Below are 24,265 nucleotides of genomic sequence, written 5' to 3'. Positions count from 1 at the left end.
TTATATGGAATTTGTGATATTTCAATTGATTGGATAGATTTTTCTTCTAAAAATTCGTAAATTTCCGGATTTTTCGGTCTCAGAAAATGGCCGGTTTCCCAGTCCACTTGTCAACCTGCAGTAATATAATCGTTCAACATTTGGAAGATATCTTTTTGTACCAAATTAAAAAAAAATTAATTAGAAATACTTGATGGATTAATAAAAGCCATTGTAAGTAAACAACGTTAATGTCTTTAAGATGTTTAGGAGTTTAAGACATGTATCTAAAACGAAATTGAATTTAGAGAGTGACTTATCGATAAGTCGATTGTTATTGTTGATATTGAATACTCGATATCATGAGTTGCCGGACGTCTTGCGTTCTAATTCACATACCGCGCGTTTAATTGTACATGTCCCTTGAACGAAAACAGTTCCGACTTTTATTCGTCTTCGGAAAGTTATCAAAACCAGTGAAAATCAGTACCAAAAAATATATTTTTGTGCAAGAACATATAATATTCTTAAACATCTTATTCGCTCCTTTTTTAAACTTTTAAAAGTGTTTATATTTCGAGTTTCACGAAAATGGCTGATGAAAAACGGAAAGGATTGTTGTCGCCGCTAAACCGATCCACACACTCAAAATCCTTTGGAACATCTGAAACTCCCATTGAGAGACTAATTGGTCGTTTCAGAACCTTATCTGTTCGAACTCCTCAAAATGTTGGCGACTTGATTCAAGAATCTGACGTACACGTAACTGAACGAGAAAGGAATTCTGGATCACCAGCATTGACTGGTTTGCAGAAAAGACTAGAAAAATGCCTTAATGAATCGTCCAGTGTCAATGATGAAACTTTAAACAAAATTCTTAATGAAGAGCATCGTCGCAGGAAAAGCTCCAGTGTGCGAATTCTCAAAGCAAATATAGCAAAGGAAGGCGAAATTGATTCAGATAACAGTCAGGAAGAAGAAAACAGGTCTTTCGCAAACAGAAACGTGACAGACATTCTTGAGTCGCCGCAAGCCCAGGAAGTGGAGAACGAGGAATCCATTTTGGAGAAAAGCATTCACGAGATTTCAGAAGTTTACGTCTTGTTGATGAAGTCAAGTTCAAATTTTGCGAAATGCGTATCCAAACCACAAATAAAGGAAATAACATCAAGTGTTTTCACAGAGGTCATAAGTGAACAGTTGACGGACATTGTCTCAGAAAAACAAAAATGTATCATCAGCGAAAGTTTTCTTTCGAATTTGGACGATGAAATCGATTTTTTCCTGAAGCAATCTTTAGAAGAAACTAATAAAACCGCGATGTCTGATTCTGGGTCGGTTTCAAAAATGAAGTCCGCTTCAGCATCAAAGCTTCATGACAAAAAGACTGTTTGGCAGAAAAGTATTTTGGATAATAAAGGCAACAGGAGGAAACTCGAAAAATCAAAATCTTTAGGCGAAGATCACTTTGATCTGAGCGAACAGGAAGCGGTTAGGGATTACGTTGAAGCGTTGACTTCTCCAAATATCAGTAGTGAGATGTGGTTCACGCCTAATTCAAAATTAAATGGCAGTGAATTTTTTCCGAATGTTTCCAGCATGTCCGCACTTTCATTCCAAGGGACTGGTGAGAAAGAAAAAATTAAGGTTGAGAAAGAAGAAAATCCTGATGATGTAGCATCAAATAAGTTGTTATTTTTGCCCGCTTTGAGCAGTTCGCCCAAGTCAACGGGTAGTACAATTGATTTGTGTCATACTCCGTCTACAGTTAATTTATCAAATGATGACTCGCCCAAGTCAATCAAATCAGAAACAAATGTGAGCATCTATAGCAGTGATCCCGAGCCCGCTTCTGAATCGGAATCGCCAGAACGAAAATCATCTGTGGACCTTTCGAGTGAAGATGATGAAAAAAGCCACGATAATGTTGAGCCGGATGTTGAGCCCGAATTAAAACCCGAAGTCTTAGCTCTTTTAGATGAGGGTAGGGATCCAGGTATAATTTTAATTTAAATATTTGAAGTGTGTCTCCGAAATGGTGTTTTGAAAGTTTTTCTTCATGGGCATGTCTTAAATTAATGCGGTGTAGAGTTGTATTCTGGAAATTTCATTCATAAACTAGTTATTCAAATGAATTTAATATAAGCAAACATTTACAAATGAGGTGCCAATCATTCTGTAATACAAAATCCATTTGAGTTTTTAGTTTTCGAATGGAAGAGAATATGATTTGTTAGGTGTTCATAAATTTAAGGTCTCAAGTTCAAAAATGAGCATGGTTACAAATGAATTTTAGGATCGAAGGAAATTTTCCTATTTTTAATTGTAACTAATTTTGGAAGAAAATTAAAGGCGAATTTAAGACCAAAATATTTCAGATTAAAATTGTTTATTTAACCATCGTTACTTGAAGTTTTATTGCCCAGCCTTCTTTCAAGGTGAAACTTGCGATTCTTATTTATTACTTGTGTTGTAAGGTCCATTTTATTCTTTGAATGATTCCTTACGAATATCTGGCAGGTTTTTGTTTTAAAACTTTATTCAGGAACTATATAATTGTTAATTTGATAAACAATATTTTTCCTGAATAAGTTTTTAAAATAAAAACGCATGCAAGTAATTTCTAGAGAATCATTCAAGGAATAAAAGGAGCCCTACAATAAAAGGATTAAATAAGGGATAGAATTTAAAATTTCGGAATTTTTGATCATTAATATCTTTTTCCATATTGAAAATTGTTAAGTAGCAATTTTTTCTAACCAAAATTATTGATTTTGTATTTAACAGAGTTAAAATTGATAATTGTAAACCACTGTTTGTTATTTACGTCAAGTAAATACTCACACAAAATACTCAGCTCAATTTTTATTCTTGACCATGGCTACGTGTACCGAAATTATGGTAACAATAACCGGATTTTTTCGAATAAAATTTTTGTTATTCTTTAGTCGAGAATCAGAGAGGATAATCTGATTTTTTTAGCGATTGCTGAAGTTTATGTCATGGTAATTATATGAGCGTTAGAACTTTTTTCTTAAGCAGGTTGAAAACTACCAGGCCCCCCCCCCCCATGATAAATTATTATTTTATATATTTTACAAATTTTTGTTTTAACTTTAAACATGTTGCACCATATGCAAGCAAAAATTTTAACAATAGTGATAAGTGAATCTATAGAATGTTAAATTTAAAACGATCTCAAGGATATTGAAAAATGTTTATTATATTAAATTTTATTGAAATTTGCACTACTTTTACAATATATGCTTTAAAAATTGACGAAACGACTTCATCCTGGCTCATTTTGAGAATTCCGATAGATTTTAACCTATTTAGGATAAAGAGGTGGCGTCATACTTATGATCGACAATATGGTTTCGATTAATATTGATTTTTTTAGTCTGTGATTGAGAATAAATTTGACACCTGTAAATAAAAAATTGTTTTTTTCTCGATATAAACCTTTTATATGTATTATGTTAAAATCCCTATGTCTAATCGTTGGATTGGGTCAAATTACGAAAGACAACTTTTGAATCATGGGCCGGGGGGAGGGGGGATTACCTGAGCACAACCTTGAAATAATTAAAACAAAATTTTAAATTCGATTTTTGTGCTACTTTTTCACAAAAATCATTAATTTGGTAGTTGACAAATTTCAAATCAATATATTTGAAAACAATTTTTGTTCATTTTCGTTAACTTATTCGTTTTTTAAATGCACATGATACTTGCATCATCTATTATTATTTGCAATTTTGGAGATTTGCATGAAAGCATTACTAGTTCAAAAAGTAAAAATTTTAAACGTCCAAATCTAATTATTTCAATTTCAAATAAAATGAAAATAATAGAATCAGTTGTAATTGAAATCGTCCGAAATAGGGCAATCTTAGATTTCAATTGTTTTGAAATTTTAATGGTTAATTTGTTCAATTTTGAATGCATGTAAAATTGATTTTATTACATAATGTTACGTCTTTTAGGAACTTTTTACAATATTGAATCTCTGAATTAAAAATTATGTAATTTTGAATTTTAAATTTTCAACGCTATGCTTGAAGTTCAGTTTTGAATACTTCACATTTTTGAAATCCGGAAAAATTTCTAGGAATTTTCTTCTGATAGAATCCATTTATTTTTAGCATGTTTTTATATCAAATGGAATCTCAATTAATTCAAATTACATAAAAAGCAACTAAAAAATGACGTCACGATTACTCTTACTTTTTCTTCAGCATCATACTGTTTGTTGAAAATTAATTTTTTTAATTGAACCATTTGGTTAAAAAATCATGTATCTTGGTTGAAAACGATCTATTTTTTGAAAATTTATCTTTTTAGGTTGATAATTTAACTGTCTTTTAACAAATTTCTCTTTTTGGCTGGAAAGTTCTAGGGAGAGTTCAACTTTCTGGTTTATAATGCAAATGTTTTTGGTTAAGTTGCAATATTTTTTATTTCACATATATTTTTTTAATTTAACTATTTATTTGAAAATGAACCTTTCGTGTTCCAAAGTCAACTATTTTCTAAACCATTCGACTTTTTAGCTGGAAAGTGACTTTTGTTAAAAAATACATCTTTGGGTTGAAAATTCAACTGCTTGATGGAAAATTGAATATATTTGTAGATTAATTTTATTTAAAAGAATTTATTTGCCTATTTTCGTGAAAAAATCACCCTATTTCCCCTGTTTCGAGAATCTCAAATTTAAAGCCATCATTGTTGACTAATTTCACGTTTATAGTATTCAAAATGAATGTTCGTGAAGTTAAAAATGTGAGTTATAAATTCCGTGCATTTAATTATGCAAATAATAGTTGAAAATCATTGAGAATTATGTACTGTATATTAATATAATATTCATTCGACTTTCTGTGTACTTTTTAAGCCTTATTGTCGATCCGAACTAGTTTTGGGTAGTAACTTGTTCAAAGTAACTAAGTTACTGAGAAGTTATATTATTTGTAACTTATAAGGTAACCTCGTTAATATTTTTCAAAGTAACTTGTAACTCATCTATTTTATTAAATATTCTTGTTTTTGGTCAAATTGAACTGTGATTGATTTCAAATTAAAATCTTTTTTGGTTAAAAAATCATGTATATTGGTAGAATGTTCAACTAGTTGGTTGAAAAATAGAGAAGATTGTTGTTAAACATTCACCTCATTTGAAAAAAAAAATCTTAGAGGATTCAGTTTTTTTGTTGAAGATTCATAATTTTAGTGGAAAATTTATCTCTGGTTTGAAATTTAACTATTTTGTTTCAAATTCATTTTTTTACAAAATTCAACATTTTATTTAAAAATTAACTTATTTTTTGGAAATCTAACCCGTTTGTCAAAAATTCGTCTTTCCGGTTGTAAAAGGGTAGAAAATTGAATTGCTTCGTTTAAAATGAACTTTTTTGTTGAAAATTTGACTATTTCGTTGAGTTATTTTTTTTAATGGTAGAAAACTCGACTATTTCGTTGACATCTAATTTTTTTGTTTGTTGAACTTTAATATTTACGGTATGAAAATTTTACTATTCGGATGAAAATTCATGCATTTTGTTAAAAAATTAATGATTTATGGAAAAAGTCCAACTATTTGGTTTTGAAGTTATTTTTTGTAAGAATCCATGATCTTGGCTCGAAAATTCAACTCTTTTGTTAAAAAATGTGGTTTTCAGGTTTGAAAATTCATCTGCTTTTCCAAAAAAATTCTGTAGAGGTTTTAGCTATTTTGTTGAAAACTCGTTTTTTCTTGTTGAAAATTTAACTGCTTATAGTTGAAAGTTGAATTTTGTTAAAAATTCAGTTAGGTTGAAGATTCATAATTTTACTTGAAAATTCACCACTTTGATTGAAAATTTAACTATTTTTTTTCAAATTAGTTGGGGGGGGGGGGGAGCACAATTACAATATTTTGAAGGAAAAAAACCGTTCAGAATTTGATACCAGGGACAGGATATTCCGAGTGATTTATCTATTACATATTCAGTTTGAATTTTACTCTAAATATATATTTTTTTTTTTTTGTTAATTTGCCGAAATATATTGTGTATTTTTTATTTAATGAAACGAATGCCTAATTCTCTTTTAATTAAGTTTTAATGAATTATCATCTCAGTTTACAAAAATTTTTAAGTATAAAATTAAGCTTTTCTCGCTGTATTAAGCCTAATTTGTTTTAACGGGCCAATTAATTAAAACTGGTAATTGAATGATGTAGTCTAATATGTGCTTTTCTTGTTGGATTACAGGTGTACCATTTCCTCCATCACGAAAATTAACAATAGCAGAGGTCTTTGACACGCGAACGGGGCGACCAAAACCGGAAGTGCTCAAACAACATTTTATTCTCGAAGGTAGAATAGAGGAATCTGCAGCACTTCGAATTGTTAATGATGGCGCTGCTCTTCTTCGTTCAGAAAGAACGATGATAGATATCGAGGCACCTGTCACTGGTAAGTTACATAGAGAAACTAATTGCCAGTTGGCTTCAGATGCCTGTTGTTCATTCTAATATCGACTTTTCAAACAGTCTTCTATTCAAGCAAAATTGTTTACCAGAGTAAAAATATCAATAATGGTAATTTATTCATTTTATCCACCTACCATCTACATAGAAAAAAACTCTTGAATAGCGGCATGTGACTTTGATGCATATCAAACGACACATTATGTTCTTCACCTACATTCTTTCAGTATTATTTTGAAACTTTGTTTTGTTTCGTCACTCCTTTTTTGAACAAGTTTTTCTCAATTCTTTTCCCCTATTGTGATCTATATTCACTTAAGGGTCCTAAAGTACCCTATTTTCAAGATTTGGTCCCTATGGGTACCCTACTTAAGTCAGGAACTTTTAAAAAAATAGCAAAAATCAGCGAATTACTGTAAGAATTCAATAATTTGCAGGAATTTGAAAGATTTTAGGGTATTTTTAAAACTTAAAGATTTAAAAAGTTTAAAGGTTTTAAAGTATTTAAAAATATTCTCTTGAATTTTATTAATTCTCTTTAACTTTATGAATTCACTTTAATTTTTTTTAATTCACTTGCATTTCTCTAAATTTACTCTATTCTACTTAATTCAGTGGATTTTTAAAATTTTTTTAAAGTTTTAAGTGAATTGATCCTGAGGATCGATTGTTAAATTATCAAAGGATTTTAAATGTTTTAACGTATTTTTTTAAAGGGATTTCAAAAGATTATCAAAGGATTTGAAATATTGTAGGAAAATTTGAAAGCTTCCCAGAAATTTTTATTTATTTCAGTAGTTCGAAGGCTTTCAAAGACTTAAATATTTTAGTGTATTTTAAAAGATTCAAAAGCATTTTTAAGAAATTTAAACAATTTTAAGGCATTTGTAGGGGGTTTATTAATTTTAATGGATTTTAATATTTTAATGGATTTCGAAGAATTTTTACTAGACATGAGGGATTTCGTACAGTTTCGAAGATTTGAAAAGGGTTTCAAATATTCTGCTTAATTTAGTGACTTTTTTGAATTTTGAAAAGTTTTAATTGATTTGATAAAATAATCAAAGGATTTGAAATATTTTAACGTATTTTTTCAAATTCTTTGGCATTTTCAAGAGGTTTAAACAATTTTAAAGGAGTTTAAAAGATTTTAAATACTTTAAGGCGTTGTAAAAGATACTTAGGCGTTTTCAAGGGCTTTCAAAAAATATTAAAGGATTCAAAATATTTTAGGAAATTTAAAAAGATTCCGAGTATATTTTTATTTATTTCTAAGGGATTTTTTTATTTACTTGAACTCTTCTAAATTTACTCAATTCTACTTAGTTCAGTGACTTAATTTTGAATTTTTAAAAGTCTTTATTTAATTGATCCTGAAGTCTATATTAACATCACCTTGAATTCTTAGGCATTTCATCAAATTCTTTTAACTCTCTTGAATTTTTTAAGCTTATTTCAAAGTTACTGAATTCAATGAAGTTTTTTATATTTTCAAATTGTCTAAATTCCTTTGATTTTTTTTTAATCCACCAATTTTTATGAATTTTATTAAATTCTTCTCTTTTATCTTAAGTTACTCTAAATTCATTCCAGTTTTACGGAAATCAATGGAATTTTAAACATTTTTTTCAATTCATTTAAACTGCTTTGAATGTAAATTGAATTGTTCTGAAATTTTCTAAATTTATTCTACATTTTTTACCCTTTTAGCGCGAAAAAAGTACCATTTGGTCCCTATATTTGATCTAATAGGGACTGTGAGGCCTGATATTGGTTTTAGGATCAAAACTCTAAATGAATCTTAAGTTTATTTTATTAGAATTTATTCATGCCTTACTTAATACATTTATTTAATTTTTTTTAATGAGTAAAAAAGATACTTTTTAAAATTTTATAAATAATGTATGAATAAATTACAGCAAAGGAACTCACATTCATTTCGATCCTAAAGCCATTATAATATTGAAGTTTTTTCATTTTTTACGGGGGGGGGGGGGGGCTTTAACCAAAATAGCTTTAAAAAGAAATAACAAAACAATTTTTAGTGGGTTTAATAAAATAATGACAATTTTATTATTCATATTCAGGGTTGCTACATGTCATGGAGTTCCAGAAAGTCAATGAAACTCAGAAAGTTTAAAACTTTTTTTGGTTGATGATTCATCATTTTGGTTAAAAACCCTTTTTTAAAAATTTAACTATTTTGTGGAAATTTAATTTTTGTAATGGAAAATTGAACTATGCCATGTTCGATTGAAAACTTCTTTTATTTGGTTGAAAATTTCTTTCATTTGGTTAAAAAATAAAGTTTTTTACTGAAAATTTATCTGTTTTAAGTGAAAACCAACGATTTTGTTGAAAATTTGATTCTTTTGGTAGAAGAGTAATCTCATTAGTTGAAATTTCATATTTTTGGTTAAAAATGCATTTTTTTGTTTTGTTAAAATTTCATCATTTTAGTGAAAAATTAATTTCTTCAACTTAAAATTCAACTATTCCAGTTTTTGTGAAACATGTATCGTTTTTGATAGTTTAGTCTTCTTGGCTGAAAATTATTTTTTTTTTGTTAAAAATTAAACTTTTTCTTTGAATTTTGTTTTTAATTCATTTTTTACTAAAAATGTAACTGTTTCATTTTTTTTTATTTTTTATTTTTTTGGAGACTCATTTATTTGATAATAATATATTAGAATTGTAATTAATTTTATTTTTTGGTTAAAAATTCGACTCTCGGTTGAAATTTCGTTTTGAGGGTTGAAAAATAATATTTTTTGGTAAATTTAACTATTTTTGTTAAAAAGTAAAAATATTTGTTGGTCGAAATAGCAGCTATTACATTTTTTATTGAAAATTCACTTTTTTGGTTGAAAATTTAAATACTTAGTTAAAAGTTGAATTACGATGTTGAAAACTCGTTTTTTTGTTCATGATTCACCCGTCTATTAAAAAAAACTTTTTCGTTTCAAATTTAACTATTTTGTTGAAAATATATTTCATTTTGAAAATTGATTTTTCCAACTGAAAATTTAATAATTTGTTGAATATATAAATTTATCTTCTTCTGTTGAAAAATCCACTATTTGAATAAAAATGCTTGTAATTTGTTGAAAATACATCTTTTGTGGTAGAATGTGAATCTACATGCTGGTGACTAATTCATCTTTTTTATTGAAATTTTTTTCTTTTGATGAAGATTTAACTAGTAGGATGAAAATTGCTTTGTAAATTCAAATATTTGATTGAAACATTCATGTATTTTTTTAAATCTATCTTTTTTTTGTGGAAAATTAATTTTTTTTGTTGCAATTTTGTCAGTTACGATTAAAGTTAAACTATTTTGTTGAACATTATTTTTTTAAATTCATTTTTGTAACTAAAATTTAACTATTCTTTTCTGGGTTAAAAATAGATCTTTTTCGTTGAGAATTCATGTATTTTGTTGCAAGCTTGTCATTTTTTTTAGAAAATTCATCTTTTGGGTTGAAAATTCAATTGTTTAATTAAAAATTTTTTGTTGTTGAAGATTTTCAATTATTTCAGTCTCGAATTCATTTCTATGGAGAAAATTTGTTATATATTGTTGAAAATTCGTTTATTTATGAAATAGTATCTATTATGTTTTTACTAGCATATTTATCTTTTTTAGTTGATAATTGATTTATTTGGTTCAAAACTTGTGTTCTTTGTTTAACAAATTGAATTATTTTATTAGAGAAAATTCATATCTTCGGGTTAAAAACTCCACATTTCAGATTAGATTTTTTCTCTTTATGAACTAAAAATTTATTTCTTGGTTGAAAATTTCAACTATTTTTTTTGGAAAATTCTTTTTTGATTGAAAAACAACCTGTTTTGGTAAAGGATTGAACTAATATGTTCAAAAATGCCTATTTATTGGCTTAATTAGACTGTTTGATTTAAATAAACTTATTTTTTGTTGGAAATATGTATCAGTTATTACACTCTTTGTCAAGAATTCATTTTTTATCAAAGTTTCATGACATTGGTTTAAAATTCAACTATATTGTTGAAAATTCCTTTTTTCTCTGTTGAAAATTAATTGTTTTTTACTGATAATAGAACTATTATATTTTTCCATAAAAATGTATTTATTTTTTTAGATAAAATTTCTCTTATTATGTTGAATTTTTTTTTTAACTTAAATACGTTAATTTAAATTTTAACTTGTTTAAAAAAATGCCTTTTTTCTTGGTCGAATTTTTTTTTTAATTCCCAATTTAATTCTTCCATTTTTTGTTCAAAATTCTTGTATCTTACATATTTTTTTACGTAATTTGTGGATGTCCCTCATAAAATTATATATGACTGTAGTCACTAAAAGCTTAGATGCATTTTAAAATAAACATTTTCTTCGCACTAGCGTTACTGATTTTTTAGGTGGAAGGTTTTCATATCCAAAAGAGAAATTTATAAAGTTAAGGACAAATGAAAAATTTGCCAGAAAAAAGCCAGGTAAAGTCTGGGAATTTTTAAATTGGGATTTTGTAGCGACCCTGACATTCATATTCATATTTATTGAAGCCCAACAGATTTTAAAAGCCAATTACAAGGTTTCCTTAAGTCTAATTATTGATGTACCTGAAGTTCCGAACGTTCAAATGAATGAAATATTTTGCCCCATTTCTATTTTCCTGATAAATATTGTTCTAACTGCAATATAAAATATACATTATAAATCTGTTTCAATAATAAGTTATTTCCTAATATAAATGAACAAGGATTTAAGCACTTTTTCTGATTTAAAAAATCATCACAAAAAAATTTCGTTGATTTGAACGTACTGAACTTCAAGCACATTAATTATTGGTTATAAATGAAAATTGTGTGTCTTCCTTAAAATCTAATGATATCTATATTTCAGTCAGCTACCAACAAATTTCGAAGGATCTAAATTAGATGAAACTATAAAGTTTTCAATAAGTTTAAATTTTGAAGCCTCATAATTCAAATTATTCAAAAATTCAAAGTGGAAAACTTTTTTTTTAATTCTGAAATTAAAAGTCCTTTACCTAACATTTTTTAATTTTGTTTTCATACTGAGATTCTTTCAACTACAAATGAAATTTCAGTCTCTGAAAATTGTACAGATATCAAACTTATTTCTTTTTTATCACAATTATTTCGAAAATATAACAGAATTTAAAAAAATGTTGAAATGAAAATTAAAATTATTTTTTTTTTCGAGATTGAAAAAAAATCGTGGAATAGTGATATTTGTTTAGATGCAATGCGATATTCGACGAAACCTTATGTAAAAGCTTGCTACTTTTGTTTTAAAATGGTTTAACTTTCTTAATATTTTTAATATACATTCGATTGCTTTCGAATAAGAATTTTACCATTCTAATTTATCGATAAATTTCATTGTGGACGCCTGCGTGTTTAAAATGGTTCATTTTAATTTTTCTAAAGGCTCTCAATTTAAAGTGTTTAATTTTTTCATGACATTATAATTTCGAATAAGTTTTGTAATAAATTTTATTAGCCTCATTGAAGAAATTTTATTTTTTGGAAAACTGATATTTTTTTTTAGCAATTTCGGAAAAACAATGAGATAATTTCTAATTCAAAAAATTACAAGGAAATTAGATTGGTTAAATTATTGTAATTAAATGAGAGAGGAATTAAAACTAATTTTAATGTAATTTTAACGTTCTCTTTTTTTGTTACAGTCTGCGGAGATATTCACGGCCAATTCTACGATTTGATGAAATTATTTGAAGTTGGTGGGCCACCATCAACAACAAAGTACCTCTTTCTGGGTGATTATGTTGACAGAGGTTACTTCAGTATTGAGGTAAATAAAATATAACTTCTATTAAAAATAATATTTTTCCCTTGCGAGCTTCAGTAAATTTTAGTTATCTCTATCATTATTTGATACAGTATTTTCGAATCTGTGATCGCCAGTGTAAGGGAAATCTTTTTACATTGTATAATGCAACCTGCAGTGGATAATCATTAATTAAGAGCAGAAATAAAAGAAAAATAATTAATTTCAATTTGGATTTATTTGCACGTATATAGTGTCTCAATTTTGAATTAAATTAAATCAATTATTTTAAAAAAACATTAGTATTTTAAAATAATTATTATCTTCTGTAGGCGGCATTATCCAATGTAGGGAGATTTCTCCTAAACATCAACTCAAATTAAAATGTTTTGTTTCTCTAGGCCTCTGACTGCTAAAAAATCTTCTTCCTAATTCTTTTCACTGCACTGATTGTGAATTTTCTTTGGATATTGGCCTCAGGTGAATTTTATTAAATGCAAGTTGAAGTAAAAGCAAGTGAAAAATCAAGACTTTCAATTGGTTTAAATTGGCTTATTTAAATTCCTAACCATTTTTTAAAATTTCAATTATTTTGGATGCTTATTTTTAAATATTCTGCAATTCGTTACACTGGAAAATTTTGTATTTCTGTTACAGTGCGTTTTGTACCTGTGGGCATTGAAATTGTGCCATCCAACCACACTCTTCCTTCTCAGAGGTAACCATGAGTGCCGGCATCTCACGGAATATTTCACATTTAAGCAAGAATGTAAGTAACGATTAATTTTGTCAATATTTCAAAAAAATGTTCCATACTCAGGATGGCCGTAGGTCAGGGAATTTTATTGGTCAGGGAAAGTCTGGGATTTTGAAAAAAAAATCTTGCAAAGGGCAGGAAATTGATATAAGAGGCACTTTAAATAACTGTCAAGGATAATAAATTTAAAATAAACCAATTTTTATTCGTTTAATTTATAGAAATTTTTTTACCAAATTTACATATTGTAAAAATATTTTTAAAGTATAAAAAAATTATTAAAAATTCTAGGTCAAAAAAGTTACAATAACAATATCCTTGTCTTTGAATATTAATTGTCAGGGAAAAATGAGAAATTGGTTATAGAAAAATTAGGCAATTTTAAAAATAAGTTTTGCGGCCACTATAATATAATACTCTTGTTAGTAGTTAATTTATCTTGTATTTTTTTTTAGCAGCTGCTTTCTTCTAACGATTATAATCTTATTAAGAATTTTATTATTATTTGTTTTTGGGTTCAAAGTTCAACAATTTTGGTAGGAAATGATCGTTTTTTCTGTTTAAAAATGCAACTCTTTAGTTGAATTCAAACGTTTTTTTTATTAAATATTTTTAAAAATTAGCTTAAATATTTACTATTATATTATTTGTTCAGAATTCATCTCTGGTTGAAAATTCGTTTTTTTTGTTTTGTTAAACACTAATTTTTTTATTGAAATTTAACTACTTCAGTTAAAAATTGATAATTTTAGTTAAAAAGTCATCTTTTTGGATGAAAGTTTAATTACTTAGAAATTCGTTTTTTTTTAGAATTTTTTTTAACTGAAAATGTAACTTTTCCCGTTTTTGTTTGAAAATTAATCTCTTTTTATTTGAAAAATCGTTTATTTTGTTGTAGAAAACTAATCTTCTTGGTTAACATTTTCTCTTTTTGTCTTGAAAGTTTAACAATTTGGATGAACTTTTTTTCTTTCTTGGCTAAGAAATCTTTATTTTAGTTGTATATTCTTATCTTTGGTTGAAAATTAAATTATTTTGTTGATAATTCGTCTTTTCTGTAGATATTTATTTTAGGCGGGTGGAAAATTCATTCGCTTTGTAGGCAATTTTTCCTCTTTGGTTCAAATTGGAAATACTTTGTTAAAAATTCGTAACTTCGATTGAAAATTTGAATATTTTGTTGGAAATTCGTTTGTTCTTGTTGTTGTAAGAATTAATTTCGATCTTTTGGCATTCTCTGATTGAGAAAAAATGGATTTTACTTCGGTTTCTCACTGTCCTTGTTGTCCTTGTCGAACATTCAAAGCATTTCCAGAGAACTTCAGAAAGTATATGCAATGAAATGAAATTTTAATTAACTTCTAGGGATTTCAATGGATTTCAACAATTTTCAAGGAATTTTATGGGGGCCGATGTTATGAAATTTTACAGGATTTCAGAGGATTTCAAAGGTTTCATAATTTTTAATGGGTTTTGATTGTTATTTCAGATTTCAAGATGTTTTACGGGATTTTAGTGAATTTCCGAGCGGATTATATGAAAGGTTTCAAAAGATTTAAGTGAATTTATCAATTTCAAGGGATTTTAAAGACTAGGGTATTTTTAAATATTCCAACGAATTTAATGAGATTTAAAAATTTGTAAGGGTAAGTTTTTATTTTTTATTTAAACTGATAATTACATTTTTTATCGCAATCAGCAGCCGAGCCCGTACCAATTTGTACGGAACTAGATAGATTTTTCTAATCAATTTTTCTGTAGTCTTATATTTAAATTGTGATTTCGATTTTACTGAATGTTTCTATGTTCTTCTGAAAAATTCCGATTTTCTTGATTTTTTTCACCCTTTAGTTAATTTAACATGATTTAGAGGTATAAAATTGTTGACAAATTTTCGATTTTTTTGATAATCAACTCCTAGTTTCTATTTCTCAATTAATTAGTGGAATATGATTCCATGATTTGCTATTTAAACCTAATTAATTTACAAAATCGAAACCCGGAAAATTGTAATTTCACCCAGGAAAATTCGATTTTCTAAAAATAATCGAACTTATTTCGAACGTCTTTAAATCATTTGTTTTTTCCCGAACTGAAAGAGAACGGGAGAAGATTTACGAGAAAGAAGATTTATGAGTGGTTTCCCCTCGTAGTGATCGAATCTAACGTTAAGTTTTTTGTTTGCATAAATCCAAGAATAAGTATATAATCAACATATCATTTTAAAGAGTTACTTTGTCGGTTTTTAATTTTTTTGTTTTTTAATTTCGAGAAATATTGCATAAATTTCGAATTGTTTCTTGTAAATTTTGAGAGAACGGCTAGGACGGGTTGATGTATATCAGATAGTTCTTTTTTTCTTAAACCATTGGCTTCTTTTTGTAGGAAAGTTTTCTGGATGATCATAAAGAAAGTATTTTATTTATACTCGATTTAAGAAAATAAATTTTTTCGTGGAACTTTATAACATTCGAAAATCTAGAACAATCTATTTTGGAAGATCCTATTGACATTCTGAACCAGCATCTATACTTTACTAACCATTTCAAAAAATGAAAAATGATTTAAAAAGGCTTCATTTCTATATTAATTGTAAACATTGAAGAATCGCATAGTTTAACAGTCCTTTTTCATAGTTTAATTACTTAATGCGTAATCTACAACTATGGTGTTTTCAAATTTTTAAGATTCCAAATTTGAAACATTAGAAATTTGAATCCTTACTAAACTTCTGGTATTCAAGCAGGATTCTTATAAAATTTAATTTAAATATTAATATAATCGGTTACTAAAATTTCAAAAGTTAAAATTTGATAGATTGCAGAACTGTAAAAATTGTTCAACATTTGTATGTATTCAAATACTTTGAAACTTTGTGCTTTGAGTGTATACTCTTTTTTAATTTGAGCCCGATTGTAGGTCCGAATAATGCTTTAATATTTTGAATTCTTTGACATTGAACTGACTTAATTAACTTAAAAAATCAGTAATATTAAATATTTTAAATGTCGAAAATCATTAAATTTTTTAGTTTTAGTCTAGCAGAGGTTTCCAGTTATGTGTTTTTAAATCTTCCAATAGAAATAATTGCTTCATCTAGTCTAGATAATAGAGGCCAACATTTTTTACTTATATTTCTCCGATTTTATTATACGTATAAATTTGAAACCCTTATCTTATAGAAATTACATTATTTTGTATTATTTTTGAATATAGATTAATGTAACTTCATTTTATGCTGTAATTAAAATTGGAATTTTTATGTTGTTTATTTATCAATAATTAAAATTTTATAATACTAAAATTTCATATAATTAAATTTTACTAATGTACTCAGTAGGTTTTCATTGTTAATTAATATTTTAAAAGAGTTGAACGGAAAATTTGATTTGGCGAACTACAAATATCACGATTATTATTAATGCGCTTAATACGAGTGTTTCAACATTTATTCACATTTCCAGAATTTGTAGTAGATTTGGGTTAATAAATAATTTTACAAGAGTCGGGCTTACAATGCATAGAAAATTAATTTTTGAACAATTTTTTAATCTTGTAAATATGCAGGGGTTTTTTTTATTGAAAAGATATAAAATTTAAGAATTTTTAAATTTTCAGATTGAAAATTCCAATTAAAAAAGCTTTCGAATTTTTGTAATCTACCAGGATATTCAAATTAGTTTTCAATTTTATTTAGATTTAAACAGCTTTAGTTTAAAGGACATTCAACTTGTAAGATAAATAAAAGAAGTTTGATGTTTAAAAATTGAAGTTACTTTTATTATTTTTTTGAAACTTCGTCTTTGTTTGCTGAATTCAAGGATTTTTGGTTTAAAATGAAAATCATCTTTGGCTAAAAATTGAAGTGCTTAGTTAAAAAGTGGAACTTTTTTTGTTAAAAATGCAGTTTTTTGGTTGGTGATTCAGCATTTATGTTGAAAAAGCATTTTTTATTAGGCACTTAATAAATGAACGTTTAGCATTTTTTAATTTAAATATTTGTTTCAAAATCCATTTATTTGGTTAAAAAATCATCTTTTTTGTAGAAACTTTATCTTCTTTGAAGATGTATCTTTTTCGTTGAACATTTTTTTTGTATTGAAAATTAATTTTTCAAATTTAAAATTAAACTATTTTATTTTTTTTCTCAAAAATTGATCTTTTTTGTAAATATGTAATCATTTTAGTTGAAAATTCATCTGTTTGGTTAAAAATTTATCCTTTTTTTTATTGAAAGTTCATGTATTTGTTGAAAATTATCCTATTTGGTTAACGAAAATTTTTCGTTGAAGATTCGTTTCAGTTAAAAATTACCTTCTTCAAAAGAAAATTGACCTATTACATTTTGTTGTTTGTTTGAAAATTAATCTTTTTATAGAAATGTAATCTTCTTAGTTAAATTATCATCTCTTTTTTTTTGAAAATGTAACCATTTTGTACAAAAATGTATTTCCTTATTTGAAAATTCATTTATTTTTCTAGCTGAAAATTGAACTATTCTATTTTTGGTTGAAAATTTATATTTTTGAGTTAAAAATTCATATATTTTCTTGAAACTGTGTGTTTCTTGCGTTTTCAACCATTTTAGTTACAAATTAATTTCTTTGGTGGAAAGTTTAACTATTCTATTTTTTGTCGAAAATGTATCCTTTTTTATTGAAAATTCATGAATTCGTAGAAAATTGGTCTTTTTTGGTGAAAAACACGGCCCTACACGGCTACCCTCTCAAGGTGCAGAATAGATTATTGCGCAACACTATAAATTTGTATGCAAGTTTAATAAAACATATGAAATGTCGGTGCGTACCAATTTTCATAGAAATCCATGGTAAATGATCTCGACTCGAGAACAATCCAAATGTCAAGCCATTTCGAGCGCTCCTAGCACTTGGATGGGTGAACATCTACGAGGTACGACCGGGATGTGTATTCAAATTTTGAAAACCCGGCCAAACTCGGAAGGTGGTTTTCTGCAGTTTTCCTCTCATCTGGCCAAATTTTTAGGCAACTGCGAGTAATTCGAATGAACTCGTTTGTAGCCGCATTGTAATTAAATTGTACTAAAATGCATACAGACTATTATGAAATTACTGGAAGAAATTAATAAAAAGAAATAATTACTGAAACTAATGAAAATGAAAGTTTGTACTATTATACAGTTTTAATTTCATTTTTAATTCTTATTAAATATATAGCGCATACATTTTCTTGTAAAATCTAATTTGTTTAAAACGTTCAAATAGTTAAAAATCTAAAAAACAGTTAAGTTCTGAATTTGTTTATATAATTTATTTTAATAATAAATCATTAGTGTAGATTTGTAAAGTGTCATAGTAAAAAGTGATTGGAAATGCAATCTTTGTTGATTCCGTAAACAAATTAAGCCCATTTTTCAAAAAATGTCCAAACTAATTTTTAAAACAAAACTGACCCTTTTCGTTGAAAAATAGCAACATTCTGAATTTTTTATGAAAGTTGTTTAAATAATTAATAATTCTTAAAAATTTAACAAATAACTTAGGCAAGATTCATCGTAAAAATAATCTCAGTTAACTTCGTAAACCAATTGTGTTTATTAATTAAAAAATACCCCAACGCTCAATGTGTTTATGAAAATTGTTTGAATGATTAATAATTATTATAAATTTACAAAGTAACGTGGAAAATGATCATCGAAAGACATTCTTAGTTCATTCCGTAACCAAATTATGCCTCTTACTTGAAAAATAGCCAAACTATAAATATGTTGATAAAATTTTTTTAAATAATTAATTATTGTAGATTTTCAAAGCTTCAGAGAAAATAAATCATCGAAAAGATATTCTTAGTTAATTATGTTTCAATAATTAACAGTTCTTGTAAATTTAAAAATCAACATAGGAAAGTGTCATCCGATAGACATTTTTAGTTGACTCCGTAAACAAATTCACTTGTAGAAAAAAGGTTAAACTCTTAATTTTGAAATTAAAATTCTTTAAATAATTAATAGATCTTGTAAATTTGCAAAGCAACATAGAAAAGAGTCATCCGATAGACATTCTTACTTGACTTATAAAAAAATTAACTCGTAGAAAAAAGGTCAAACTCTTATTTTTAAATTGAAATTCTTCAAATACATAATAGTTCTTGTAGATTTACACAGCAACATAGAAAAGAGTCATCGAATGGACATTCTAAGTTGATGTCGAAAACCAATTAACTCGTAGCATAAAGGCCAAACTTTCAATTTTTTGATTAAAACTGTTTAATTAATTAATAGTTCTTGCAAATTTGAAAAGCAGCATAAAAAGAGTCATTGTATAGAAACTCTTGCTTGACTTCGCAAAAAAGGTCAAACTCTTATTTTTAAATTAAAATTATTTAAATAATTAATAGATTATGTAAATTTGCATAAGAAAATATAAAAGAGTCATCGGATAGACATTCTTAGTTGACTTCGAAAAAAATGACTCGTAGGATAAAGGCCAAACTTTTAATTTTTCAATTAAAATTGTTTAAATAATTAATAGTTCTTGTAAATTTTAAACGCAGCAGAAAAAAGAGTCATTGTATTGACATTCTTAACTTTGTAAAAAATTGACTCGTATCAAAACGGGTTAACTTCTTGTTTTTAAATTGAAACTCTTTAAATACTCAATAGTTCTTGTAAATTTGCAAAGCAACATAGAAAAGAGTCATCGTATAGACATTTTTAGTTGATTTTAAAAACAAATTGATTGGTAGGATAAAGGCCAAACTTTTAATTTTGTAATTAAAATTGTTTAAATAATTAATAGTTCTTGTGAATTTTAAAAGCAGCACAAAAGATAGTCATTCTACAGACATTCTTACTTGACTTATAAAAAAAATTAACTCGTAGAAAAAAAGGTCAAACTCTTATTTTCAAATGGAAATTCTTTAAATAATTAATAGTTTTTGTAAATAGTTTTTGTAAACTGGCTCTTAGAAAAAAGGCCACTTTTAGTTTTTTAATTTAAATTGTTTGAATAATTAATAGTTTATATAAATTTGCGTAGCAACATACAAAAAGAGTCATCGGATAGACATTCTTACTCTTAATTTTCAAATTAAAATTGTTTAAATAATTAATATTTCTTGTAAACCTACAAAGCAACATGATAAATTAAATGTATTCTTTAAAAAATAGTCATTTATGAAAATTGTTTAAATAATTACAATGTTTGAAGATGAAATAAATGTTAAAAAAAACATATATGAGCTCCACTAGAATTCGGCACGATCGCTAGGAATGTTTACATTCATTATGTAAACAGAACCCTCGAATGTGCACTGATGCCTTAGAAGCTAGCTTCGAATGAATAGAGCGCACTTCGGTGGAAATTCCTTGACTTCATAATACGCAGCTCTGTTCTTAACCTGAAAATGATTCTAGATTGCTTTTTGGTGAGCATGCATTGCCTTCATAATAGATTCCGCTGATCTCGATTCTAAAGAATAGGCGGCGCGTTTAAATCCAACCAATAGGTGAAGAGATAATGTGCCTTCAGACTTCGAGATTATATCGCAACCTCTTTTTTATGATAGGAACCTCTTTTTTCTGAGAGGATGATAGGATATTCATAGTTTTAGTTGAAAATTCACTTCCCCAAATTAAAACGTACTTATTCCATTTTTTGTGGAAAATTGATCTTTTCCATAGAAATTTAATCTTTTTAATTAAATGCTCATCTGTTCCGTGGAAATTTAACTATTTCGCTGAAAATTTATTTTATTGGGTTGAAAGTTCATATTTTTACTGAAAATTTGTCTATTAATTACTCTTTTTGGTCTGATTTGGTTGAGAATGCAACTAATTTGTTGAAAATTGATATTTTTTTCGTTTAATTCGTCTGTTTTGAATTAAATATAAGAATATTTTTAGTGTGCAAATATCAACTATTCAACTTTTTTTTGAGATTTTATTTATTTTTTAAATAAAAAATTTGCAACTAATTGAAAAACTGGTTGACCTGGTTTAACTATATTTTTAAAAATTCCTTTTTTTTTTTAGTTGAAAAGGGTTTTAACTGAAAATTTAATTCTTCCATTTTTGGTTGAAAATTGATTTTTTGTTTCGAAAACTTAACTATTTGGTTGAAAATACATGTATTTTACGTATATCTTACTGTTGTCACTAAAATTGTTTCAAATATAATTATAACAAAATTTGTTGTATTAACATTATTCATCTACTGCGCGTAAGGTTTTTTTATATCTAAAAAGTTTAAAACGTTCAGGGAAAATGGGAAATTGGTCAGGGTATTTTGAAATTGGGATTTTGTACCAACCGTGATTCTTAATCTTCTCTGAAATCTTATTTCTCTCGTTGTTTTTCTCATCACCTATGTAATACGTATGCAGAGTACATGGGTGTATTAACCATTTTCTTCTTCTTTACAGGTAAAATAAAATACTCAGAGAAAGTTTACGATGCATGTATGGATGCATTTGACTGTTTACCACTTGCAGCCCTGATGAACCAACAATTTCTCTGTGTTCATGGTGGTCTTTCGCCGGAAATCCACAATTTAGACGACATACGCTCAGTGAGTTCTTCACTATTGATTTTTAAGATGCTACACGGGAAGACTTTTTCTCACCGATTTTCCTACTATTATAATATTTCTCATTAAAATGTACCCTCCTAGGGATCGTTCATAAACTCCGTTACCAATTTGAGGGGAGGGGGGTCTGTGAGAAACTACGGTAGGTAACAGGATAAGGAGGTTTAGTAGAAGTAAGGTTTTGAACTTAGATAACATTTAGTACGTTTCCTGATAATAAGTTTAAAAGAATTTTATTTTCTTCCGTTTTTAAGAAACGTTCTCTTTGTCCCAATTTTCACGGATTTTTGCTTATATTGAAAAGTCTAATATTTTATTTTTGGTTCAGCATTCACCTTGTTTGTTTAAAAATTCTAATGTTTGGTTGCAAATTTTATTTTTGGTCAGAAATTCAGGTCCGTTAAGCTGGCAAGACCACATTGCAAAAATGGACTGAAAACCTATAGGGAATTTAGGGCTAATTTAATGCCCCATTGCCAAATTTAATGCTCTTCATAAAAAAAAAATATAATAAAAAAACCGGTGTTCATACTAGCTTAACGTTAAGTTAACAGATCCAGACATAGGAAAAAATTAATTTCTCAAAATGTCTTTGCTCTATAATTTAGGGCTCATTTAGGGCTCACTTAATGCCATATTGTCAAATTGAGTGCTCCGCAATTTATCGAAAAAATCTGTGGCCATGCTAGCTTTACGTTAAGCTAGCAGAACCACACGGAGAAAAAAACGTTTTAGACATTATTTCTTTCCATAATAATTTAGGGCTAATTTAAGGCTCACTTAATGCCCTATTGCCAAATTTGATGTTCCGCAATTTTTCGAAAAAAAACTGTGGTTATGCCATCTTAACGTTAATCTAGCATTATTACATATGGAAACAAATGATTTGGACAATATTTCTTTGCACTACAATTTAGAGCTCACTTAATGCCCTATTGTTAAATTTGATGAGACGCATTTTTTAAATAAAACCTGCGGTTCTGCTATCTTAACGTTAAGCTAGCAGGACCACAGGTTTTCTTTTTTAAATGTGGAGCATCAAATTCGGCAATGAAACATTAAATGAGCCTTAAATTATCCCTAAATTATAGAGTAAAAAATATTGTCCAATTCATTTTTTTTCTATGTTTGGTCCTGCTAGCTTAACGTTAAGATAGCAGAACCACAGGTTTTTTTTAAAATGAATATCATCAAATTTGGAAATAGGAAATTAAATGAACCCTTAATTATTGTGGAAAGAAATAATGCTTCAGTCCTTTTTTTCTCTGTGTGGTCCTGCTAGTTTAACGTTAAGATAGCTGAACCACAGGTTTTTTTCTAAAATGCGGAGCATCAAATTTGGCAGTGGAGCATTAAATGACCCTTAAATTTTTCCTAAATTATAGTGTAAGAAATATTGTCCAAGTCATTTTTTTTTCTATGTGCGGTCCTGGTAGCTTAACGTTAAGATAGCAGAACCACAGTTAAAAAAAATTAATATCATCAAATTTGGAAATAGGGTATTAAATGAGCCCTTAATTAATGTGGAAAGAAATAAGGGTTCGTCCATATATTACGTAAGACGTTTTTCTTTTGTTTGAATAAAGACGAGCCTAAAATTGCTGTGCAGTTGAGAAGGACACAACGATATAAAAAAAAAGAAAAACGTCTTACGTAATATATGGATGATCCCTAATGTCTAAGTCGTTTTTTTTCTCTGTGTGGTCCTGCTAGTTTAACGTTAAGATAGCAGAATCACAGGGTTTTTTAAAATGCGCAGTATCAAATTTGGTAATAGGGCATTAAGTGAACCCTAAATGAGCCCTAAATTGTAATGCAAATAAATTTGGTCCAATTCATTTTTTTTCTATGTGTGCTCCTGCTAGCTTAACGTTAAAATAGCAGCACCGCAAGTTTTTTTTTTTAATGCGTTGCATCAAATTTGGCAATAGGGCATTAAATGAGTCTTAAATGTGCCCTACATTAAGGTCCAAAGAAATTTTAAGTCTTTTTTTTCTACGTGTGGTCCTGCTAGTTTATCGTTAAGATAGCAGAACCACAGTTTTTTTTTGAAAATGCGGAGCATCAAATTTGTCAATGGAGCATTAAATGAGCCTTAAATGAGCCATAAATTATAGAGCAAAGAAATTTTGAAAAATTAATTTTTTACTATATGTGGTTCTGTTGGCTTAACGTTAGACTAGCATGACCACCGTTTTTTTTATTGTTTAAATGAAGAGCACTAAATTTAGCAATAGGGCATTAAATTAGCCCTAAATGAGCCCTAAATTCCCTATAGGTTTTCAGTCCATTTTTGCAATGTGGTCCTGCCAGCTTAACCCTTAAACGGCCAAAACGCCACTACCGGTACACTGCTTTTCAACGGCCAATAACTAAGACTATTCGACACTAGAAAAAATTGAGACACATATATTTTTATTGCTTAAGATCTCCTCTTTCCGACGGTGCCAATGAAATTCCTCAAAAAATTTATTTATTATCCCAAAATGCAGTTTAAACAAAAAAAAAAAACGTGATTTTTCGTGTCTATTTTTTTTTTGTGAACCATTTTCCAAAGCTTTTCGAGTCTGTAATTAACCTGGAATCTCACTAACCGGTGAAATAAATATCTAAACTTTAAGAATCCATGGTTCAAAGATCGATTTTTCGTTTTAGTATTTTCAAAATGGCGTCTTAATGGCAAAATTTTTGTGAAAACATTC

At 27.5% G+C, this 24,265-nt stretch overlaps 1 protein-coding gene across 5 annotated transcripts in view; it reads left to right on the top strand.

Moving 5' to 3' along the window:
• The first annotated feature begins 379 nt into the window (after positions 1-379).
• The window catches only part of LOC117177697 (serine/threonine-protein phosphatase 2B catalytic subunit 2-like), a 78,287-nt gene continuing 54,401 nt past the window's right edge, over positions 380-24,265 (top strand). For 3 of the 5 annotated variants that reach the window (XM_033368560.1, XM_033368557.1, XM_033368556.1), the window contains exons 1-5: positions 380-1,975; positions 6,231-6,434; positions 12,142-12,266; positions 12,900-13,011; positions 21,400-21,545. In XM_033368560.1, coding sequence (XP_033224451.1) covers positions 571-1,975; positions 6,231-6,434; positions 12,142-12,266; positions 12,900-13,011; positions 21,400-21,545 — 1,992 coding nt within the window. In that variant the 5' untranslated portion in view covers positions 380-570. The remainder of the gene's footprint in view (positions 1,976-6,230; positions 6,435-12,141; positions 12,267-12,899; positions 13,012-21,399; positions 21,546-24,265) is intronic. The other 2 variants (XM_033368559.1, XM_033368561.1) reach the window with 2 other exon arrangements.

This window comes from Belonocnema kinseyi, chromosome 8, assembly GCF_010883055.1.
Source record: "Belonocnema kinseyi isolate 2016_QV_RU_SX_M_011 chromosome 8, B_treatae_v1, whole genome shotgun sequence".
NCBI lineage: Eukaryota > Metazoa > Arthropoda > Insecta > Hymenoptera > Cynipidae > Belonocnema > Belonocnema kinseyi.
Note: the sequence above shows the minus strand (reverse complement) of the source record. Positions and strands in the feature narration are given on the sequence as shown.